The 22,029-nt window shown below is 39.4% G+C and overlaps 1 protein-coding gene across 1 annotated transcript in view; it reads left to right on the forward strand.

Moving 5' to 3' along the window:
* CHIC2 (cysteine rich hydrophobic domain 2) overlaps window positions 1-21,679 on the forward strand; it is a 55,038-nt gene extending 33,359 nt beyond the window's left edge. The window contains exons 4-6 of the mRNA XM_082256772.1: window positions 19,255-19,311; window positions 19,478-19,537; window positions 21,041-21,679. Of these exons, the coding sequence (XP_082112898.1) occupies window positions 19,255-19,311; window positions 19,478-19,537; window positions 21,041-21,091 (168 nt within the window). The 3' untranslated portion in view covers window positions 21,092-21,679. The remainder of the gene's footprint in view (window positions 1-19,254; window positions 19,312-19,477; window positions 19,538-21,040) is intronic.
* The last annotated feature ends 350 nt before the right edge of the window (window positions 21,680-22,029 follow it).

A 22,029-nucleotide genomic window follows, 5' to 3' on the forward strand; every position in this document is an offset into this window, starting at 1 on the left:
TTTATAGTACTTTCTTCAACGCTCATTTACGGTGTTACAGCTTTGTACCAACTTTTATACACAACCCTTTTTACCCCCATTGTATTGTATCTATATATTGTTTACTGCCATTCATACAATATTAAAACGCATGATGTTAATTGATTCTATACTTGTTTTGTGCTTACCAGCCTAGGTATATTGAATATCATATAACAACATCATGTGCCCATTGGCCACATCTCATACAAAGTCCCAAACTTTTTGAGCACCATGTGCTCTATATGCTCAACTCCATGATGTAATCGTGGAGGACTGGAAGAGGACTCCAGTGGCAACCTTTGAAGCTCTGGTGAACTCCATGCCCAAGAGGGTTAATGCAGTGCTGGAAAATAATGGTGGCCACACAAAATATTGACACTTTGGACCCAATTTGGACATTTCCACTTAGGGGTGTACTGCAGTTTAGACATTAATGGCTGTGTGTTATGTTGAGGGGAGAGGAAATGTAAGCTGTATACTCATTTCTTTGTAGCAAAGTGTAATGTCTTCAGTGTTGTCACATGAAAAGATATCATAAAAATTTACAAAAATGTGAGGGGTGTACTCGCTTTTGAGAGATACTGTATATAATTGATAAATTAAAGCGGAGTTCCGGGCACAAAATCGATGTTTTTTTTTTTGTGCCCGTCCGCTAGTTCTGGATAACCTGAAAAGGAATTGGATAGTTAGGTTTTTTTTTTTTTTTTTTTTTTAAAACTTACCTTGTAATTCTAGATCGTGAATACTCACCTCAGGGTACTTCCTCCCTCGGAGCCGCGGCTCACCCCGTCACTTCCTGCCTCGCAATGATTCCTGGGAGCTGAACGTCATAGCTCCCAGGAATCAATGCGACGGCACCGGCCCCGCACGTCATTTCCGGGCGACGCCGCATTCCCCTGCTAAACAGCTTCTGGGCATGCCCAGAAGCTGTTTAGGAATGCGGCGCCGCACCAGAAGTGACGAGAGGGGCCGGTGCGGCGCATTCTGGGAGAAGAAGACGCGGAAGAAGACGCAGAAGAGGACTGCGCCGGCTTCAGCTGCCCACAAGAGAGATGGAAATGCTGTGGAAGAAATTTTATAAGTAAGTATTTCTTCTAAAAGGTAAGTGCGAACCGGGACAGATCAGAGGCTAGCCGTTGTGGAATGTGCTAGCCCTGACTGTCCCGGGGGTATGCTTATTGAAAAATGACATCTGTGCCCGGAACTCCGCTTTGAGGACAGGTATGCCTGGAGGGAGCCCATCCCTCCTTAAAAGTATAGGGACACACTGGACACCCAGCAAAAAGCACAATGGCAGTGAAGGTATCCAGTACATCCCCTCACCAATTCAACAGTACAAACAAATGGCAACCACCCCAATCTATAATTGGTCTTTGCAGCGAGGAGCACATGGAAGGGCGACGCATGTCAAAAAAGAAACTGATTCCCAGCTCACTTGCTAGTCTGCAACAAGCCAAATTTACTTATGCCTATTGCTTACACATATATTTGCAAATGTGGGTAAGCTAAATCCCTTGTTTTCAAGGTGAACTTTTAGACCGGATCAAATTAGTTTGTTGCAGTTTAAAACTCCAGAAATTCAGCCACTTTCTAAGATGTGTTAGCTTACTAATATTTTAAATCCAATGAAATGGATGCCACCTCCTGGACTTCACCGCTTTTTTTTTTTTTTTTTTTTTTTTTTTTTTACAGCACTTTTCAGTGCTATACTTCTGGAACTCTGACAGAAGAGACACTGCTGTCTCCCACATTAGCTCTGCATGTCTCTCCGCTGTTCATTTACAGAAGGCTTTGTATTTTAGGAACAAATTTGTATAATACTTATTGGGCATTAATATGATTGGGCAGGAGGGGGGAAAGGGTGGGCAGAGTGGCTGCATATGACTCTGCTACTCCAGGAGCTGATTCCAGAAGGTCCAGCCTCACAGCACTGGAAATATAGCAATTAGCTATGCTTCTGGTGCTTAGTAGCAATGTAAGTAAAGAGAAGTCCACGAGGTGGCATTCCTCTTATTGGACTTATCCCATAGTAATGTTTCATATTTTAGAAAGTGGCTGAGAAGAAAACAGATAACCAAAACAGAGTTTAGAAGCAAATCTAAAAAGAAGGATCAGTTCAGTTAACCTCGGGCCTAGAACCTTGCAGAGCTTAAACAAATAGGCTATAAAGAATCCCAGGTCCTGCACTTTGCTTGGGAGATCTTCTGAAAAAGACAGGTGAATTCATAGAGTGTGTATGACCTTCTTTAAAATGCCATTATGCCAGATTAATCTATCTACTGTAAACCTACTCCCTGCTCTCAATCCCAAGGAGAGAGCAGACCTGGTGGGCAAATAGTGTCCCCCCCCCCCCCCCCCCCCATATAGCACTGTCGGCATAATTATACACATACCGATGTTACAATGGAGCATCAAATAAATCTCTGCATATGACTACACTCCCATAATCATCATCCTATAATAACCATAAACCAAAATAAATAATAATAATAATAATAAAATAAAAATAACAGGATTTTAGTTATGCCACTGGGAGTGAGTGCATAGATGGAGAATTTGAGTAATGTTAAAAGCCAATCATTTTTATAATAAAGAATTTTTACTAAGAATTATTCATAAAATTGCCAATAGGCAAATAAAAAACATAGTTAAAGTTAAAACTGGATTGAATAGGTGTGACAGTCACAATAACATGAACAGTCTATGTACTTGGCCAAAGGCAGTAAACTTGTGATGAAATCTAAACAAACAAATACGCTCATACATCAAAAAGAAGCAATAATCCAACATACAAATACATTTATGTGCAGTACAAGTTATTGACCTTTTTATTATCACACCTATTTATGTTTTGAATTTCACTGTTTTGTAGTTGCCGATTGGCAATTTTATAAATCATTTTTTTTTTTTTTTGAATTCCTTATAATTAAAAATTGACTTTTAGAAGTAATCAAATTTTCCATCTATACGTTTTAACAGCATAAAAAAAGTGTATGTATGTGTGTATATGTATGTATGTATGTATGTGTGTGTGTGTATACACACACACACACATACATACATATATATATATATATATATATTGTGTGTGTGTGTGTGTATGTATATATAGTCTGAACTGACAGTTTGCACTGCTATATGCAAACTGATCTGGGGGTGTTGTTAACTTTGTATTGACACCCCCAGCGATTCGCACATTGCAGTGTGCCTGCGAGTTTACTGCGAGGTGTGTTTTGTGAGACTGGCCTTAACATCTAACAAAAACGCTTGTAATCTGCCAAAAAAGAAGCTCATGTATTTTTTTGGGCTTCAGGCGTTTTGCTACAAAACTTTCATATATGAACAGGGGCCTTTGAAATGAATGCGACTTTGCTTGTTGGGTGTTTTGAGACTTCAGAGATGAGCGCTTTACGAGCTGAAACGCTCGGGTGTGAACAGGGCCTTAAAGAACAAATTGATACATTGTAAAACATGTTAATAGTTATCTTCCAGCACTTAGCAAGGCTGATAAACATTTGCCGGAGGCTTTTTTTTTTTTTTTCCTTTGACTGCTGAGCAAAGAACAGCTCTGCACTGTGCAATCATGAAAATGTCAAATTTAGGATTGTCAGGGGTTTGAATTGAGATCATGATTTTTTTTAACAATTAATTAATTGCACTGCTCTAGGTGGTGCTATTAGGACTACCTAAATCTGCTGAACATTTCAGTAAAACTACTAAAACTGGCGGCATGGAATCTGGCATAGGCCATTTTAAAGGGCCCTTTTGCGGGAAAATGCGTTTATTGAAATCTCCCTTTAGTTTTGCAAGTGCGTATGCATGCACTGTTTTCGGTTGCAGTTTGAGTGTTTAACCACTTCCGGACCGGCCCCTGCAGTTTTATGTCGCTACTTTGACGTTCAGATAGTGGACATAACCCTGGTATTTTTCTTTACTGGGCGGGCGGTCCTCTTTCACATAAAAGTGGTCCCAGCGGTGTATTTGCCCACGGGATCACTTTTATGGGCAGCGGGAGAGGTGCCCTCCTGATGCTTCCCGGTCGTTTTCTCCACTTACCGGAGCCGTCGGTAGTGGGGAAAACGATACGGTCCTTTCTCAGCCTAGGCAGGAAGTGAGGGCAAGCTGGCCCCCATTCGAATCTATGGCCTTGGAGGACCAGAGTGACGTCGTACGTCGCTTCCTTCCAACGGTCTTAAAGGGCCCTTTTTTTTTTTTTTTTTTTTTTTGACCCCAGATCTCACATTAAAGAGGACCTGTCCTGCTTATTTCTATTACAAGGGATGTTTACATTCCTTGTAATAGTAATAAAAGTGATCAACAAAAAAATATTTTTATTTAGAGGGACAGTGAAAAAAAAAAAAGGTTAAATAAGAAAAAAAATGTAAAGCGCTCCGTCTCTCGGAACTCGTGCACAGAAGCAAACGCATAATAAAGTCGTGCCCACATAAGTAAACAGTGTTCCACACATGTGAGGTATCTGCGCGATCATTTGAGTGAGAGCAATAATTGTAGCCCAAGACCTCCTCTGTAACTCTAAACTGGTAACCTGTAGACCTTTTTAAAGCGTCGCCTATGGAGATTAGGTACCAATGTTTGTCGCCATTCCAAAAGTGTTCGCAATTTTGAAGCATGACCTGTTGGTAATCTATGTACCGTTTTTTTCCCGGCTTATAAGACAACCCCCCCTAATTTTTAAGTTAAAACATAGGTTTTGGGCTATACGTATAAGACTATCCCCCTTCCGAAGCAAGGCAACACCATTGAAAAACATCAGATTTCTCATAGATCTCCAAGGTACCCCAAGTATTGTAATACATGTAATCTCTCATAACATCTCCAAGGTACCCTAAGTATTACCAGTAGATGTAATCTCAAGGCGATGGCTGTGCGGGAATCCTGTACCGGTATACCGTATGTACCGTAGCTTCGGCTACATACAGTGTACCGCGCTGAGCCAATCACAGTGAGCGATGTATTCTATTATCGAGTGCAAAGCCTGCTCGTTTTGGCAGAGTCAGATAGGCGGGCTGATGTTACTCCGCCAATCCGAGCAGGCTTCTCATTCAATAATGGAATACATCGCTCTCCCTGATTGGCTCAGTGCGGTACACTGTATGTAGCCGAAGCTACGGTATACCGGTACAGGATTCCCACACAGCCAGCATCTTGAGAGATTACATCTACCGGTAATACTTATACTTAGGTTACCTTGGAGATATTATACTCGGCGTATAAGACGACCCCCCATTTTTGGGGGATTTTTTTGAGGTTCAAAAGTAGTCTTATATGCCAGAAAATACAGTATTTGGCGTAACATTATCTTTCACATTATAGAAAAAAATTGGGCTAACTTTACTGTTTTTTTTTTTTTTTTTTTTAATGCAGTGAGATGTATTTTTCCCAAAAGAAATTGCATTTGAAAGACCACTGCGCAAATACCGCAGGACAAAAATGATGTTTGGGGGTTTGAAGTAATTTCCTAGCAAAAAATACTGATTTTAACTTGCAAGTGTCAAAAATAGGCCTGATCCTTAAGTGGTAAAGCTCTGTCTGGTCCCTCACACAAGTTGTCAAATTAGTCAATTTAGTCCATTATGTTTTAAAAGCTTAGGATATTAAGGTGATGTATACAATAATCACATACAGATCCAGTGTGCAGTATACATTCTTAAAGAAATAGATTATCAACGCCAGTAACTTTTTTATATATAAATTAACCCCTTCCTGCTGAGGTCACACATGCTGTATATGCTAGGTGAGAAAGATAGGCTTTCTCCCAATGAGCCCACATATATGTGCTTTTTTTTTTTTTTTTTTTTTTTTTTTTTTTTTTGTAGGAGCAGGCTTGATCATGTGTCCCTAGCATGGATACCAAACTGTCACTGGGTACGGACTAACAAGCTCATAATTACTGAGATAGCCACCAATCACAATAGTTAATAGTTTTAAAACCCTTCCTGTATCTTTCTCCTTTGTAAGGGGGAAAACAAAAATGTTTTTTTTAAACCAAATGTTTATGTATGTGCTATCCCATGGCATGTCCACAGTCCAAAGATGTATTTTGGGTTGCATTTTGGTTGGGGGGTCATGGTACTGACAAGAAATTTATACAGCTTAAATTAAAAAAAAAAAAAAATTATATTTTAGGCAAAATAAAAAAACAGGTAATATCTCTTTAACCTTTCCCACCAATTGAAGACACAATTTGTTTTGTACAGTTTTACGAACACACGGGTAGATTTACTAAAACTGAATAGTGTAAAATCTGTTGTCAAAGCTTAAGGCCTCTTTCACAGGAACAATCCGATCAGATCCGCCTGTCGGTTTTTTAGGCGGATCTGATCGGATCCTCCATGCATCCCTATGGGGCAGCGGGTATCAGCGGAGACATGTCCCCTGACACCTGCTGCCATCCGCATCCGATCCTGTCTGTGAAATCTGGATGGATGGAAACCCTATTTTCCATCCGTCCTGGGGATCGGATGAGAGCATACAGGCGGTCCGCTCTCATCCGATTCCCCCATAGAGAGCAGCGGGTCTCTGACACCTCCCTCTCCGCACACAGAGCGGAGAGGGAGCTGTCGCCTGCCTGCTCAGCCGGGGATCTGTGTATCGATCCCCCGCTGAGCAGCATGGAGTCTGCCGACGGAGGCAGGCCGTGTAAAAGGAGCCTAAGGCCCCTGTCAGACGGAGCGGAACTTGTCAAGCTAATCCACCTACTCAGTGGGGATCTCTCCGCTGATCCTCGCTGAGCAGGCGGAAAACAAGTCCATGTCTGCTCTACTATACACAGCCCCGCTGTTCTCTATGGGGCAGTCAGCTGAAACCACACTGCCTGTCCTTTTACATATGACTGTCATCCTATCTGATCCACTCATTTTATCGGACTGGACCAGATCAGATGCCAGCGGGTGTTGGCAAACACATGTCTGCTGACATCAGCTGCTCCATTGAGAAGAATGGGTGGTCCGATCGGGTCCGCCTGTAAAACACGCTGGTGTTAAAGGGGCTTTACTGAACCATCTGAAGTTAGAAGCTGGCTACCAATCACAGCTACACCAGAATTTGCACTCGGTTTTAGTAAAGCCTGTGTTCCAAAACTAGGTTTAGGCTTTGTGTTTACCTTTTGTCATCAAGGGGTAATAGTATTGTTTTTTTTCCTAGCCCACCAAGAGGTTTTATGTGAATGCAGCAGGTTCACCAACCTTTTTTTACAAAAGAAAATTGTCACCACTCTGGGAAAAGAATGAAGCATAATCACTTTAATAACCATATAATAATGATCGTTCTAGTAATTTGACAGTAATATACTAATAAAATGGTAATCTTAAAAATAACGCCAATGTAAACTATAAGGAGGGTTTAGTTCATTTTAGAATGACCATAGTGTGTGATAAATATGCCAAATCTTTTGGATCAAGTCAATATAGCCTGCCAGACAAGTAACAGAAGTGTTTTTCAATGTGCATTACTTTTAACATTATATTGCTTAGAAATTAAATTCAAGCTTAAAATGTATAGCGCAAACCAAATTTTATTTTGCAGCCTATTTTTTTTTTTTTTGTTTTCCCAGCCTTTGGAAGTTCTTAAGTAGTATAACTAGATTTTCTCATGGTTTTTTCAGCCTTCACTTTTGGAGCATGTTGCTGGTCTATTTTGACGACATTCATTTCACATTATAGCCGCATAAATTATGTCTTCTAGAACTGATCCATGCAGTTACGCTAGAGGACCCAGCTTTACTTTTGTAGTTGTGACAATTAATGTGCCATTGTTGTGAGCTAAAAATATTACTCTCCAATCAAGTGTCCCATTCTGGTTTTGTGTGCTGTCACCTGCCTTTCGCTGGGAACCAGTAATATGTCAAGTGCACTGATTAATTGGCCTGCACGTGCAGGAGCTTTCTACTTTCACCTGTCACAGCTGAGAAAAATGAAATGCATAATAATGCCACTTGATCCCGAGCTCTTACCATAGAATTTATACATTCATGATGTAAAAAGAAAATAGATGGTCATAGTTCTACACCATTGAATTAACACGTCTGGTATTTTTGTTTCTTGCGTTTTATTAATGAAGTGTTTCGTTTGTGTGTAGGAAACAGATATTCATAGAGGCTATAAAGGTTTAATATATTAACATGGTTTTCGTGAATACATGATTTCTACATGCATGATTTATTGAAATAAAGGCAGAGGCTGAATATTGACAATGGCTATAGACCTATATTGGTACCATGTAGATATCTAAGCTTTTCCTTCATTTTGATGCATTACAATAGAGGGCCTTGAGTGTTCCTAAGGTATTTCATTGTAATAGTTCATCTCAAAATCGTGACATTCTATGGAAAAAGACAAAGAAAACAATGGAAAATTTAGAGGTAAATGTAGTATATCCTTATGGTGTAAGCAGGTATTGCAAAAAGTAGTATTTAGATTTGGGCATTTTAATCCCTTGCCATTGATTTAGCAGCGGGTGGGCAGGCAGATGCCGTTCAGCGTAGAACCTATTGCTGTCTTAAACCATTGATAGAGTAGCCTTTCAGAGTCAATGAGCTTCTGTCAATATAGGCTTGTCAACGCTACAACTTCATAGACTTGAGAGGCGGTTTAAGGGGTCAGCCCTTTTCAGGTTTGCTGTGATGCAAATGAACTGTAATGCTTAAACAACTATTGGAATTTTTATGTCTGCCCCTTGTTTTTTTTTTCTTTTTTTTTTTTTTTTTTTCTTCTCACCCCTTTTTTTTTTTTTTTTTTGTTTCCTCCCTTTACAAAGTCATTGACGAGACATTCGGTGCTTTCTAAATTGGAAGTTGCATTGTGCTAAAGACCCAGTACAGATTTACGGAGGGCTGAAAGCAGTTAGATCATGTTCTTTTCATGGTGCGATTAGAATCAAATCGATTTCCCTACAGCCTTCAGCATTCAGATGGCAATTTGAACAAAGCTTGGGGCTAGACAAGGGACAAAACGACTGAACTGAATGTTAATTACACTCCACAGCCTTATTTTCTTTTGATTTGGCGCTGACTGGCAACTAAATTAACACAAAGTGTGACCATAACTGCAGCTCCATTTTCATTTAAAAGGGACGCAGCCTCTAAAAAGGCGATCTTTACAAAAAAAGCAAGCAGGGTCCACTGATCTTTGTCAGCTCAGGGCACTGTTTCACTTTGCAGAAATGCACAGATAATGAGTGTAATAAATTTAAAAAGTGACACTTGGTCTTAAGTAAACTATTAGGTTCCCACTCAAACAGAATGCCTCCCGAGCCCATGAGTCCTGTTTGGTTATTCGTTTCAATTGAACACTAATTGGTAATCAAGCTGATTATGTTTTTAGTACATGCTAGTGTTAATTATCTAAAGGACCTAATTGCATATTTAAGTCTGCCAGTGGAATAAAAAAATTAACTTGTTGATTTGGAGATCTGAAAACTTTTCTGGCTCTGATAGCTGTAAAACTAAACCTAATGGTTTGTTGGAGCTGCTGTGGTGCACTACACTGTCGTTTCTCATCCTTACTGCAGCTGCACTTTGCTGCTTGATAAAAAGGGGACTGAGCTGTCACTTTGCACCTGCAGTAGTCTCCCGCTTCTAACACCTGGCATCATGATTTATCTGCTCTGGTCTCAGAATTATCTGCTAGAACGGGGGTTTTTATTTTCTTGCTTTGCAGCTGAACAGTGTTTTTTGCTTGAAAAGTGCAGTTACACCCTTAAAAGACTCAATCTAAATTATTTTAATATGAGCTTGAATCATATTCGGGCACTTGGCTGTGAATTGAAAGTACATAATACTTGAGTAGAACAGTGCAATGCCATATACTTCATTTATTGTCAAATGTTTTCATAAAGCTAGTGATTTTTAACACTCATCAACAAAGGGGATGTACCCTTGGAAACAACGCATTTAGCTACATAAATACATATAAATCTAGTAATAAAAGTGTAGTACACCATTCAGTGATGATATTTTGAATTACTTCCCTTATTTTGAGTAAAGAACAATGCTGAAGGTTCAGGCCTCCATGCAGATTCTGCTGTGGGTTCCAGTCTAGATGAAAAAGGGTTTTTCTTAACTTAAAAATAAGTTTCTTAGCTATTCTACCCATGCTGTGATCTTTCCAGTTATGATCCAGCTAGTATGTTTTGATCATATGTTTCTTACAATAAAGTTATACAAAGCATGCAGACTTTTTCGTTCAATAGGAATGGAAAGAAATCGGATCATGTAACAAAAAATAAAAAAGTTAAATCGTCCCATGCGCTCAGGGAGTCAGTCAGTCAGGCAAATCACTATAGCTGTTTAACACTATAATTTGACTTTGAGGGTTAGCCAGTGTCTTTTGTTTAAATCAGCCTTTCTCAACCTTTTCAACACAGGAACCCTTAAAATAACTTCCCAGTCTCGGGGAAACCCTGCTAAAAATGACTATAGCTACAACTACTAATACATTAGTGTGATCAGTGGGAAGAATTCTGTGGTCTTTGGGAAGAATGACCCCCCCTTTACAGATGGCTAAAACGATTGATGATGTGAGTAGGAACTTATTTGGGAGGCAAAAATGAATTGCTCAAGGAACCCCTTGCAACCGTTTTAGAGGAGCCCTAGTTGAGAAACCCTGGTTTAAAGCATTTTATGTTGGGGTGTGTATATATATATATAATATTTAGTCTGAAAGAGAGGGATGTCACATAGAAGGTATATTAAAATAGGATTCATAAGCCCAACTAGCAACTGCAAATAAAGCCTACTCTTTGTGTAGAACATTTTTTAGTACTGTATGGTTTACATGCTTTCTATGTAGAGGATGGCAAAGAGATGTTTCTAGCAGGTTTTGGAACTGGGTGGTTTGGTGCATTAGAGCAGTACCTTCATGAAAGACTGAAGTTCCTTTTTTGTACCAGTACATCACTGATGAACCAGTTAAAGAGTAACATCTGTTTTTTGAACATTGTTTTCATGAAATTTCCAGTAGTTCACCATTAAAATGCCCTGGCTGTATATAACACAGTATTTAGTTCCACTTTTTCTTGATGTCAAGTGTCTTTTTATCCATCAGTGGCTGGCTACCATTTTAAAAGCTGCCCAAAAAAAATAATCTTGGATGACAGTAATGGTGAATAGCTGTGGTCTTTTTTTAAATAAAAAGATTGGGTTAGGTGACTTTAAGCTTGATAGGTCAGATGTATGAGGTAATTAGTTTGCTGAATAATGCATTTGAGATGAATACATTTTGAATATGGCCATTGAAAATAAAGTGGGCGCTTATTTAGGATTTTAGGGTGTACAGTTTGAGTTTCCAAAAAGAACCCAAAGAAACCTTGTCACTAAAATGAATTTTGAAAATAAAGATCATCTTTGTAAACAAGATGTTTAGGGCTCATTTATACGGGCACTGGCACCCTTCCTACGTGCTTGAACCTTTTTTTTATTGATTTTATGTGTTGGGCCTTCATCTGCCCAAGCTGCATGTAGGCAGCCAATAGATGCACACTGTCAGCATTAAGGTCTGTGCAACTGTTGCTTGTGCCACTGATCGTCCTTGTAGAGAAAAGAAAATCCCAGCTGAAGCATTTTCGTAAACCAACATTTCCAAAATGTAGATCTGTAGTCCTCCGCTGTGCTCAGTGGTTGGATCTGCATGCCCCTAAGTAACTCCTGTGTCCTGTTGTGTTGTAGTATGCTGACAGTAGGAATCACAGAGCACAGTGGGGGACTTAGGAAATTACACTCCCAAACGCTTAACCACTTCCCACAAACCGACCGGGATGATGATGCCTGCAGTCACGGGCATAAACCCGGTACCGTTTTTAGATCCGACAGTCGTCTTTCAGTAGATAACAGCCAATGCGGCTCAGCAGCCGCTCGGCTGTTATCTCAGCGACGTCGCCCCTCCGCGGCTCTGCCCGGGTCTCCCGTCCCACCGGGAGACCCAAGCAACCGGCCTGCACATCCGCCAGCTGGTTGAAGTCCCAAACAAAGCCAGATTAGTCTTCGATCAAGTCTCCAATCATGGAACCCGGAAGCGACATCCCAGTTTACTCGGCTGCCAATGGTACCAATTAAAAAAAAAAAAAAAAAAAAAAAAAAAAAAGCCCGTATTCAAAAATGCAGATTTGGAATGGGCAACAACATGGCAAATGAGGTTTATTGGGGAGGGGTCTTTGACCCCCGATCCCTCCATAAAGAGTACCTGTCACTGCCTATTACTGTCACTCCCTATTACTGTTTTTAAAAATAAAATGGGGGAAAAAAAAAGTCTAAAGCCTAAAGCGTCCCCGTGAGCTCACGCACAAAAGAAAACGTATACGTAAGTCTCGCTCGCAAATGAAAATGGTGTTCTAATCAACACATGTAAGGTATCGTCTGTTCTGGGACCTATTATGTTTAATTTATTCATAAATAATATAGAGGATGGGATATATAGCCCAATCTCAGTTTTTGTGGACGACACAAAAATAGGCAGGCCAATAACTTCACATCAGGATATAGAAATATTATAAAATGGAGTGGGCAACAACATGGCAAATGAGGTTTATTGGGGAGAAATATACAGTAGTGTACTTGGGGGCTAAAAGCATAAATACAAACTACTAGGAGGGGAACCACTGGGGAATCAAGGCTGGAGAGAGACCTGGGGGTCCTAGTTAAAGACAGACTGAGCAATAACATGCCATATCAAATGGCAGCTGCCAAAGCAGGCAGAATGACATACATAAATGGAATATACAGCAGAGAAAAAACTATAATCCTGCCACTTTAAGAAACTCTGGCCACATCTGGAGTATTCTGTCCAGTTCTGGTAACCAATCCTCAGAAGGGATGTGCTGGAGCGGGAGAGAGTCCAAAGAAGGGCAACAAAACTAATTAGGGGATTGGACGACCTTAATTTCTGGATTATTGGAGCGACTACAAGTACTAAATTTTTTTCTTGCTAAAAAAGAGAAGGCTGAGAGGGGACAATAATTCACAAATACCTCAATGGTGATTCCAGGATAGAAAAAAAAGCAAAAAACGATTCAGTCCCAGGAAGTGTAAGAGGACACGGGGCCACACAATGAGATAGGAGAAGCGGTTTAACCTTAAGCTGCAGTGGGGAATTTTCACTGTCGGGACAGTAAGAATATGGAACTCTATTCCACAATTGGTGGTGTCAGCGGGGAGTTTGGATGCTTTTAAAAGACTCCCCTTGGATGTGCATCTCAAAGAACACAATATACAGGGATATGGGAAATGATTATCGTCACTGACACACACCTACACAGGCTGAACTGGATGGACGATTGTCTTTATTCAATCTTAACTACTACGGGGTTTATTTACTAAAGGCAAATCAACTCTGCACTACAAGTGCAATGCAAGTGCACTTGGAAGTGCAGTCACTGTAGATCCGAGGGGGAGATGCAAGGAAAATAAAAACAGCAACCACAGTGGATTTACCTTTAGTAAATAAATCCCAGTGTTACTATGTTTTTTTGAAGATTCTTCAGCTGGCTATTCCTCTTTACTCTAGATTAGCAGCACGGGCATCTGACGAGGTGAGCATTTAAATGTCTTATTAGAGGGAGACCGTTGCTTTAATCACAGACTATTTGACATGCCTCCACATGGCGAAATTTGGGCATTCGTTTGGTTGTCTTTATATGTTAACCTTGTATTTTATAGTAGTAGTTTTGGCCCCAATTTTTGAAATGGTCAATTTTTTATTTTTTTTTTCCTTTCATTTTATTATTTTGTAAGGTTTTATATTCATGCAGGGATATGAGGGAATAACAAAAGTACATTGCTGTAAATTTGCGTTTATTGAAGGCATCTTAATATAAGTAAGGTCTGAATGACCACTATGTAAAATATATATAAATATATATATATATATATATATATATATATATATATATATATATATATATATATATATATATATATATATATATATATATATATATATATATATATATATATATATATATATATATATATATATATATATAAAAAAAATCCAAAAAAAGAAATTTCAAGACCATCAGATGGGCGAAAAATTTTATTTTTTTCTTCTAAGTTTGGATAACAAGCAGTGCAGTAGCTTTTTTAGATTTCGAGGGGACAACGCATGTCCGGACTTGATACAAAAAGAACAAGGAAGGTTAACAATTAGGAGAAGGGGGGGAAAAAAAAAGTTAAAGGAGCCATTTGTGGAGGAGGAGGAGGTAGGGAAGGGATTTCTAAAGTGGAAGCTTCAGGTCAGGGGAAGCGTCCTTCTTCTCATTTGATCTCTAGCGGATAACCCCATCGGCGTGTCCTAAGAGGTTAGCCAATTGGTTTGAGAGCAACATTCAGCTGAAAAAGTAAAATCCACCAATAGTACCAGATTTTACAAAAACGTGTGTCTGTGGTGTTAGCAGTTGCCATAAATTCCTCCATAAATTTAACCCTTTCGCACCTAAGCCTTTTTCTGACATTTGTTGCTTACAAGTTAAAATCAGTGTTTTTTGCTAGAAAATTACTTAGAACACCCAAACGTTATATATATTTTTTGAGCAGAGACTCTAGAGAATAAATTGGCGATCATTGCAATATTTTATGTCACGCTGCATTTGCACAACAGTCTTTCAAATGCATTTTTTTGGGAAGAAATACACTTTCATGAATCAAAAAAAAAAACAGCAAAGTTAGCCCAATTTTTTATATGGATGGAATATGTTACATCAAGTAAATAGATACCCAACATGTAACTCTTTAAAAATGCGCACACTTGTGGAATGACGACAAACTTTGGTACTTAAGTCTCCATTGGCGATGCTTTAACCACTTGAGCCCCGGAGGATTTGGCTGCTCAAAGACCAGAGCCTATTTTGCGATTCGCACTGCGTGACTTTAATGGACAATTGTGCAGTCGTGCGACGCTGTACCTAAATGATATTGATGTCCTTTTTTCCCACAAACAGAGCTTTCTTTTGGTGCTATTTGATCACCTGTGCGATTTTTACTTTTTGCGCTATAAACAAAAAAAAAAGGCAAAGTTAGAAAAAAACAAACAATTTTTCACATTTTTTATATGAAATTCCCCCCAAAAAAAATGTAAATAAATTTTTTAACATTTTAGGCCAATTTGTTTTCTGCTACATATTTTTGGTAACAAAAAATTGCAATAAGCGTATTTTGATTGGTTTGCGCAAAAGTTATTGCGTTTACGAACTAAGGGAAAGATTTATGTCATTTATATTGATTTTTTTTTTAACGAGTAATGGCGGCGATCTGCGATTTATTTTAATTTTTTTTGTGGTACTGCGACATTGAGGTGGACAGATCGGACGTTTGACATTTTTGACCCTTTTGGGGGTACCAGTGACATTACTACAGTAATCAGTGCTATACATATGCACTGTTACTGTAAAAATGACACTGGCAGTCAGGTTAACTTAGCAGAAGGGGTTAAATTTATTAAAGATGCAGGGGTTAAATGTGTCCCTAGGGGCGTGCTTCTAACTGCAAAGGGGTGTGGCTTTTCATGTAACCACAGAGACCTACGATCCTACATAGCAGGATCGTATGATCTCTGCTGTTACACCAGGGAGAATGATAGGCGGCTTTGCTTACATTAGCCGCCTGCCTTTCTCCCTCTCCTCTGGGAGATCGCGAGTGACCTGCAGACATCGGAACCGCCGGTCACACGCGCGGGGATGCAGGGGAACGAGCGGAAGCACGCCTCCGGCGGTGCACGCTTGCCCCCTACAGGCTCCTGGGCTAACGACTTTGCCCAGGAGGGGCTGACCGCCGCAGTAAATGTACTTGCGGTGGTCGGCAAGTGGTTAAAGTTTTATCGGTTATCAGTTTAGAGTTACAGAGGAGGTCTTGTGTTAGAATCATTGCACTCGCTTTGATGATCACAGCAATACTTCACATGTGGTTTAACCACTTACCGCATATCGACGTAGGGCTACGTCGGTAAACTTTGCGGGCTTATACTGGGATGATGCCTCTAGCTAGAGACATCATCCCGGTTTGAAGCCGACGGTCGGCTTTCAGTCGGTAACGACCGATGCGGCTCGGGAGCCGCTCAATCGTTACCCGGGGGGGGGGGCGGGAGGGGACGTCCCCCCCCCCCCCTCCCGCCGCCTTTCGTGGCTTTTACCGGGGCTCCCGTCCCACCGGGAGCCCCGAGCACCCAGCCGGCACGTCCGCCAGCTGGATGGAGTCCCGATGAATGCCGGAAACTGCATCGATCGGGTCTCCGATGACGTAACCCGGAGGCGGCGTCCATGATTTTGCATACAGGGAAGTGTAGTGGAGGGGTCTAGGGTCTTTTAGACCCTCGATCCCTCCATAAAGTGTACCTGTCACACATATTGCTGTCACAAGGGATGTTTACATTGCTTGTGACAGCAATAAAAGTGATCAGATTTTTTTTTTTAAAAAACCTGTAATAAAGTTGAAAAAAAAATAAATAGGAAAAAAAAAAAAAATTTAGCCGTCACCGTTAGCTCGCGCACAAAAAAAACGTATACGCAAGTCGAGCCGCGAATGAAATCGCTGTTCAAACCCCACATGTGAGGTATCGCCGTGATCGCCAGAGCGTGGGCAATGATTTAAAAAAAAGAGCTACACTCTACCTCAAAACTGGTAACCGTTAAATAAATTTAAAGCGTCACAGATTGAGATCTCTATTGACCGTAGTTTGTCGCCATCCCACGGGGGGGCGCAATTTTAAACCGTAACATGTTTGGTATCTATTTACTCTGCGTGACATCATCTTTCACAATATACAAAAAAAATGGGCTAACTTTACTGTTTAGTATTTTTTAAATGCAGTGAAATGTGATTTTTCAAATTTTTTCCAAAAAAATGGCGTTTTTAAAGACCGCTGCGCAAATACCGCGTGACAAAAAATTTTGCAATGACCGACATTTTATTCTCCAGAGTCTTTGCTAAAATAATATGTATAATGTTTGGGGGTTCTAAATAGTTTTCTAGGAAAAAATACTGGTTTTAACTTGTGAACAAAAAGTGTCCGAAATAGGGCTGGGGCTTAAGTGGTTAAACATCGTTTTACATATGCGGGCACGACTTGCGTATGCGTTCGCTTCTGCGTGCGAGCACGGAGTGATGGGGCGCTTTTAACCTCCCTGGCGGTATGATTCTTTCGGATTTTAGGTGCTGAAAGCGGTACCATTATTTTGCATGTAATTCTTGAGAATGAGCAGCCCAAACCAACTATTTTACATTTTTTTTTTTTTACTGTGCGTTCTTCTTTATAACATCTTGGGTATGATAAAGTTTGAAACACAAAATCATAAATTTTAATATAATCAAAAACTATAACTAAGTTAAAGTGTGTGTGTGTGTGTGTGTGTGTATGTATGTATGTATGTATGTATGTGTATACATACATACATACATACATACATACATACATACATACATACATAACAGTAAAACTGCAGGAAAGGGCACTGGGGGGCAATGTAATGTGAATTTATCTTATTTTGAATGGTATTGGTGTGTTTGGTGTGTTTTTACATTTGAATTTGCCGCCGGTCCCACCCCCCCTGCGAACGTCACGTCGCAGAAGACGGAAGCTGGGGCACGGAGACGATCGGGAGGAAGATCCGCCGCTGCATACCGCTCGCATACATCGCTGGATCCCGGTGACAAGGTAAGTAACCTCTTTTACAGGATCCAGCGATGCTTCTGGCAGTACCCCGAGTGTGGCTCGGGGTTACCGCTTTTGGCTCTGAAATGTAACCCTGAGCCACGCTCGGGAATACCAGTAAGAAGGTTAATATATTTTTTTTCTCACTATGTAAAAAAAAAAAAAAAAAAAATTTTATCACTTTTTTTTTATTGCTGGAACAAGAAATGTAAACATCCGTTTTGACAGGTGCCCTTTGTGGAGGGATCTGGGGTCTAAAACCCCTCCTCTGCACTTTAAAAGCATTCAAAACGCCAAGTTTGGATGTTTTCATTTTATTTTTAAATCTGGCACCTTTTTAAGGCTCCAGTACCCGAAAGTTATGTCATGACGCCTGTTCCTGGTTTTTACATCGGCGACCCGATCAAAGCCAACTTAGGCTTTGTTTGGGACTCCAACCAGCCGGCGGACATGCTGGCTGGTGGCTCTGCTCTCCCAATGGGACTGGAGACCTGGGCAAGCCAGGAAAGGCCGTTGGAAGGGAGGGGGGGGGGTAGTCCTTGTAGTGACAGCTGAGCGGCTGCATCGGTTGTCATTACAGGAAAGCCGACTGTTGGATTTAAACACTCGTACCATTGTGATGCCTCTAGCTGCAGGCATTACCCTGGTACAGCCCCTTAAACCCGAGGACGCATATTTGATTTCTGTAGGCGCAAAGGGGGTTTATCTCTTTGACCTTTTTCAGCTAAAGAGTTTGGGTCAGTTTGTTTCCATTAAAGCAGTATATATGTATTTGTGGATGTTTCAGAAGGGAGTGCTTGTAGTGCTTCAGTAGAAAAGAGTCAGGTGGAGGAGGAAGGCTGCGAAGTCCTCACTCAACCAAACAACTGGGAGTGGAATGGAAATCTATTTATATCCTAAAATAAACTATACAAGATTGGACCAAAAATGTCTAATATGGAATTTCTTTATATTGACATCTCCAGCAGAGGGGGATTTGAGAGTGTAAATTGTAAGTGATTCCTAAATCCCTTTCCCATTTAACAAAATATGGAATGTAAGCTATTTACATATAGTGAAGGAATCAGAGTAGAAATTTCTGATTTATGGTAACTTTTGCTGTACTTAAAATGGTGGTATAATGCTCTATTGGCCAATGTTATTTTATTTTTTGCTTGCATGAAATTTATATTTGATATATACGGCAAATACAAATTAACATTGTTTCAAGAAAAGTTATACATTATATGTAATGGTAATTTTGGGTTTTTAGCTGATTTTATTAGAAGTAAAAGTTTTTTAGGTTGAGTATTTTGTGTGCATGTTTTGTCTAAACTCGCCATTGGAAATCTGTACACAATTTGGGGTGATGTGGGGCCGTTTTAGTTATGTTTATTATCCAAGTGGATCTTCTATTTTCCTGTGGGTTAATCCATTGCAGTTACTATTTAACAAGCAGCCCTCTTTGATGATGTTGCAGACCACCCCAGTCTCGGTCACTGTCCTGAAGCTTGAACCTTCTCATCCAAAATAAAAAAACAGCTGCAGTTTTCTCTTAAGCTACTGAAGGGTAAAATTTCTCCCTCTATTTGTCTTGCAGACACGAAGATCGATTGAGAAGTTATTGGAATGGGAAAACAATAGGTTATACCACAAGGTGAGTACCGCAGGGAGTAACTTCGCAGTGTTGAAGTTTGAATTGCACAGTATGGAAACAGATGCTTTTGTTAGGCAAAAAATATGAAAGGTGGATAAATGAGCTAATGTGTGTGCCGCAGTAAAATGGAGCTCATTTTTCTTCTTTTACTATCCCTCTTTTCCAGCTGTGCTTGCACTGGAGACTAAGCAAAAGGAAATGTGAAACCAATAACATGATGGAATATGTAAGTTAAAGGGCTGTTTTGTGAGTCTCTCTATTAAATGATCATTTATTTTGCCTCTGATCTTATTCTTTGCCTGATTATTAATCAGTAAAGGTGTCAAGAGCTTAATCACCCGAGCGGAAGGATTTTCTACGGTTCACAGATGCATGGGCTCATGGGTAGGGCTGATTTATAAAGTTATGAAGGACTGAAGACAAGTCTTCACTGTGCAATGAAAAAAAAAATAATAAATTGCCTAAATAAAATAGCCCGGGCGTACATTGATGGGGTGTGAAATTTCTGATTCTGTATGAAAGATTAACACATAGTTGACTGATCTTCTAGTCTGAAACTTGATTAGCATTATTCTAAATGCCCATATTTAACTTGACGTCTGTTAATTCATCCAGAACATGTAGATCAATTTTTTTTAAAATGTGAAATGTAACAATTTAAAATGTGGAGTTGCACTGCATCTAGCTAACAACATTAATTCTAGGAGGTAAAAATCCCATTAACAAACTTTTTTTTTTTTTTTTTAAACTACTCAATTGTCATCGCTGAAATACTGAGCGGTTTATATATTAAAATGACAATTTCTAGGGTACATTTTAAAGTTTTTCGTTCTGGGTTTGTTTTAAACCACCCCCTTCCCTTTTTTATCATTCGCTTTTTACTCCTGACACTCACTAACCATTGAGCTCAAATTGTTGTAATTTCTAATATTAAAAAAAAAAATGCTTTACTGGCTAATTCCCCTCCATAGTATTCTTTTTTTTTTTTTTTTTTTTTTTTCTCCTTCCTACAGTGAAAACAGTGGTGACATTTCAAGATTGTGTAGAGGAATTTTTTTTACCAGTTTTTGTATAGGATTTGAAAGTTATGAACTTTCTAGTCAAGGTTTAGTTTGTGTACAAATTTTAAAGCTATCTTTTTTTTTAACCTACATTAGAATTGGTTTAATTTGTATTTCTTAACTGTAGCTTCATTTTCAATAATCCAACACTGCAGATCACTTAGTTGACCTCCGAAGAGAGTCCATATTCATAAGATGGATTATACAATAGGCCCTTGACACAGTCATTAATTAGTTCCTAAAAGGCAATCGTTAGTAGGGCATAGTTTTTTTGTATTGTTGCTATCAAAGGAACTCCTTTTTTTGTTTTGAGAGACAAACATCCTGAACTGTATCACTTAAATTGTCAGTTAATAATTAGCTTGTGCTTATTTTAACAGATTTAGTGACCTCTCAACCATATGCTTGTATGCTTCCTTTCAAACCTTATGGGTGTTGTTGTTTATTGCTCTAAAACACCCGCTGTGTAGTATCATTTAGTGAACTCTGAGGTTAAAAGAGTTTACTTTGCATTTGTTTCATATGACCTTTTTTTTCTGGCTTTTTCCTTATAATTAAGTATTCTGTTGTTTCTTTTAAAAGGACAATTTATTTATTTTACTCTTACTCTTTTATGATTGATCGCCAGAGAACCAAACATTGATTAATATATCTGTCTTTTTTCACAGGTCATCTTAATAGAATTTTTACCAAAGACACCAATTTTTCGACCAGATTAGCAGGTTCCCCCCATCCTTTTATCTTAGTGTTATGGTTTCTTTTTTTTGTTCCCTCTAAGGACTTACTCAAATATCCCATATTTCCAATGGTGCCTTTCTTGGTTCTTCCCCATTGGTGACATAGCAGTGAGTCTTGTGTGTTTTTTTTTTTTTTTTTTATGGAAGGAGTTCAAACACATCTCAAAAATATACATTTTATCCATGACTTGAAATCATTTACTTTTGCTTTGTGATATTTATGTTGCCTGTTTCGTTATCCCCAATGTATCACTGTTTTGGAACCAAGATGGAACTGCACCATTAGGAATTTGTATTTGCCTGGGAAGATCATCCTGTCAGCTGGTTCTGAAAAGGATGTGCTGAAAACATTGGAGCAGGTGGACATTCTTCATGGTTACAGAAAATACCTGTGAAAAGTGTGTGCTGCATTTCGCTGGAGCTCAGGACCATATGGTTTGTGCTACCATAACACTTCAGTGCTCGTTTCGAATTGGGTAACTTTCCAAACGACAGATTTGTTTACTTGCGCAAAGTTGGTATCTTTAGCTGCTTTCTTGTCCTTGCCATCACCCACTGGTTGGCTGCATCTTTCATTACATGGCATAAAGACGTTGAATAATCCTCACTAAAAAAAAAAAAAAAATTGGATCACGTTGCTTGACAGCGGAAACAATCCACTGAATTCTCAAACTGTTCCTTGTGGCACAATAAACCAAATACACAATCCTAATAATCAAATCTTGTTAAATATAAAATATCACAATAAATTTACTGTGGTGTCATCTTAGGTATGCTGTATTCTCAGACTAGTTATTAAACTGTGGTATATGATATGTAGCATTTTAAACACAGATGCTCTATTTAAAACTTTACTGACAAAATGTTTATTACCACTATAAGATCGCTTTAATTTTGCTCCTTCTAGAGTATGATACGTT

Source organism: Pelophylax lessonae, assembly GCF_965119305.1.
Source record: "Pelophylax lessonae genome assembly, chromosome: 1".
Taxonomy (NCBI): Eukaryota; Metazoa; Chordata; class Amphibia; order Anura; family Ranidae; genus Pelophylax; species Pelophylax lessonae.